The sequence below is a fragment of the Capsicum annuum genome, chromosome 8, assembly GCF_002878395.1.
Source record: "Capsicum annuum cultivar UCD-10X-F1 chromosome 8, UCD10Xv1.1, whole genome shotgun sequence".
NCBI lineage: Eukaryota > Viridiplantae > Streptophyta > Magnoliopsida > Solanales > Solanaceae > Capsicum > Capsicum annuum.
Window position 1 is genome coordinate 146,486,993 of NC_061118.1, and position 1,494 is coordinate 146,488,486.

The 1,494-nt window shown below is 44.8% G+C and overlaps 1 protein-coding gene across 1 annotated transcript; it reads left to right on the forward strand.

Moving 5' to 3' along the window:
* Positions 1-389: 389 nt before the first annotated feature.
* LOC124886659 lies at positions 390-1,256 on the forward strand. Its single transcript, XM_047395542.1, has 3 exons — positions 390-674; positions 878-1,120; positions 1,251-1,256. The coding sequence occupies exons 1-3, from the start codon at positions 390-392 to the stop codon at positions 1,254-1,256; spliced, it is 534 nt and encodes a 177-aa protein (XP_047251498.1).
* The last annotated feature ends 238 nt before the right edge of the window (positions 1,257-1,494 follow it).

The window sequence follows — 1,494 nt, forward strand, 5'->3', positions numbered from 1 at the left end:
TTATACGGATAAATCTGCTCGAGTTTTATGGGTCCAAGGTAGGTGAGGATCTGTAGTTGTATCTGGAGGAGATAAGGAAGATCACACAGGTAATGCACGTGTCTGAGGAGGAGAGTGTTGAGTTAGTATCCTATAGATTGAAAGACCTTGCATATGACTGGGTGGTTGCATGGAGAAAGGGTAGAGTAGAGGGTGGTGTTGCTCCTATGACTTGGCAGGAGTTCCAGGATGCATTCCTAGATAAATTCTTTCTGTTAGAGTTGAGGGAGGCAAAAGTAGAGGAGTTCATGAACTTACGGCAAGGCTTCACGACTGTTAAGGAGTATTGCTTGAAGTTCAATCATTTAGCAAAATATGCCCCAAATCTGATAGCCGACAACCGAGCCAGTATGGGTAAGTTCTTGACAGGGGTGTCAAGCTATATGGTTAAGGAGTGTAGATCAGCTATGCTTAATATTGAGATGAATCTTTCCAGATTGATGACCCATGCCCAACAGATCAAACCAGATAAGATAAAAGAGAGGGATAGAGTAAGGGGGAATAAGAGAGCCAGATCCGAGCAACCTACTTATGGTCAGAATAGATCGCAAGGAGTGAATTGCCCTCAGTTTCAGAGCCGCTCATCTATGCCAGCACCATCGTCAGCTAGTGCTCCAGCACTTAGAGGTAGGCAAGTATAGGAAAATAGGTCTTCTATGTCCAGATCTCAAAATACTATGAGTAACTGGCCTAACCGTCCACCATGCACTAGGTGTGGTAGGGATCACGGGGGTAAGTGTTTGTGGGGTCAGAAAGGCTGCTATGGATATGACCAGGAGGGCCATGGTTTTAGAGATGTCGTCATACCAGACAGGGGAGCCGTGATGTTCATCCCCAGGCTCAGACTGCTAGTGCTCCAGCTCCTGTAGCTCGTCCAGCTCCTACTCATGGTTTTTCTTCCAGCACTGCTGGCGGTCAGTGCCTGAACAGATTCTATGTTTTGGCTTCCCGTCAGGAGCAGGAGGACTCCCCCGATGTTGTTACTGGTTTGCTTTGTGTGTTTCAGTTTGATGTTTATACGTTGTTGGACCCTGGGTCTAGTTTTTCATATGTGACACCTTGGGTTGCTGTAAATTTTGAAGTGAGTCCCGAGATTGTCTCTAAGCCCATCCTAGTTTCTACCCCTGTAGGTGAGTCCATTGTTGCCCGAAAAGTGTACAAAAAGTGTCATGTTTCTATTCTTCATAAAGTTATGTTTGCTGATCTGATAGAGTTAGACATAGTAGATTTTGATGTTATTCTGGGTATGGACTGGCTTCACTCTTGTTATACATCCATAGACTGTTGTACCCGTGTAGTCAAGTTTCAGTTCCCTGGTGAGTCTGTTATCGAATGGTCTGGTAATTCCGCATCTCCCAAGAGTCATTTTATCTCATATCTCAAGGCTAGAAAACTTATTTCCAAAGGGTGCATTTATCACCTAGTCAAAGTTAAAGACACTAAGTCTGAGACTCC

Excerpts from the sequence above, each read along its gene's own strand:
- LOC124886659 (XM_047395542.1), top strand. The coding sequence starts at position 390 with ATGGGTAAGTTCTTGACAGGGGTGTCAAGCTATATGGTTAAGGAGTGT. Across the intron at positions 675-877 it reads CAGCACTTAGAGGTAGGCAA|GCTCAGACTGCTAGTGCTCC; the intron begins GTATAGGAAAAT and ends GTTCATCCCCAG.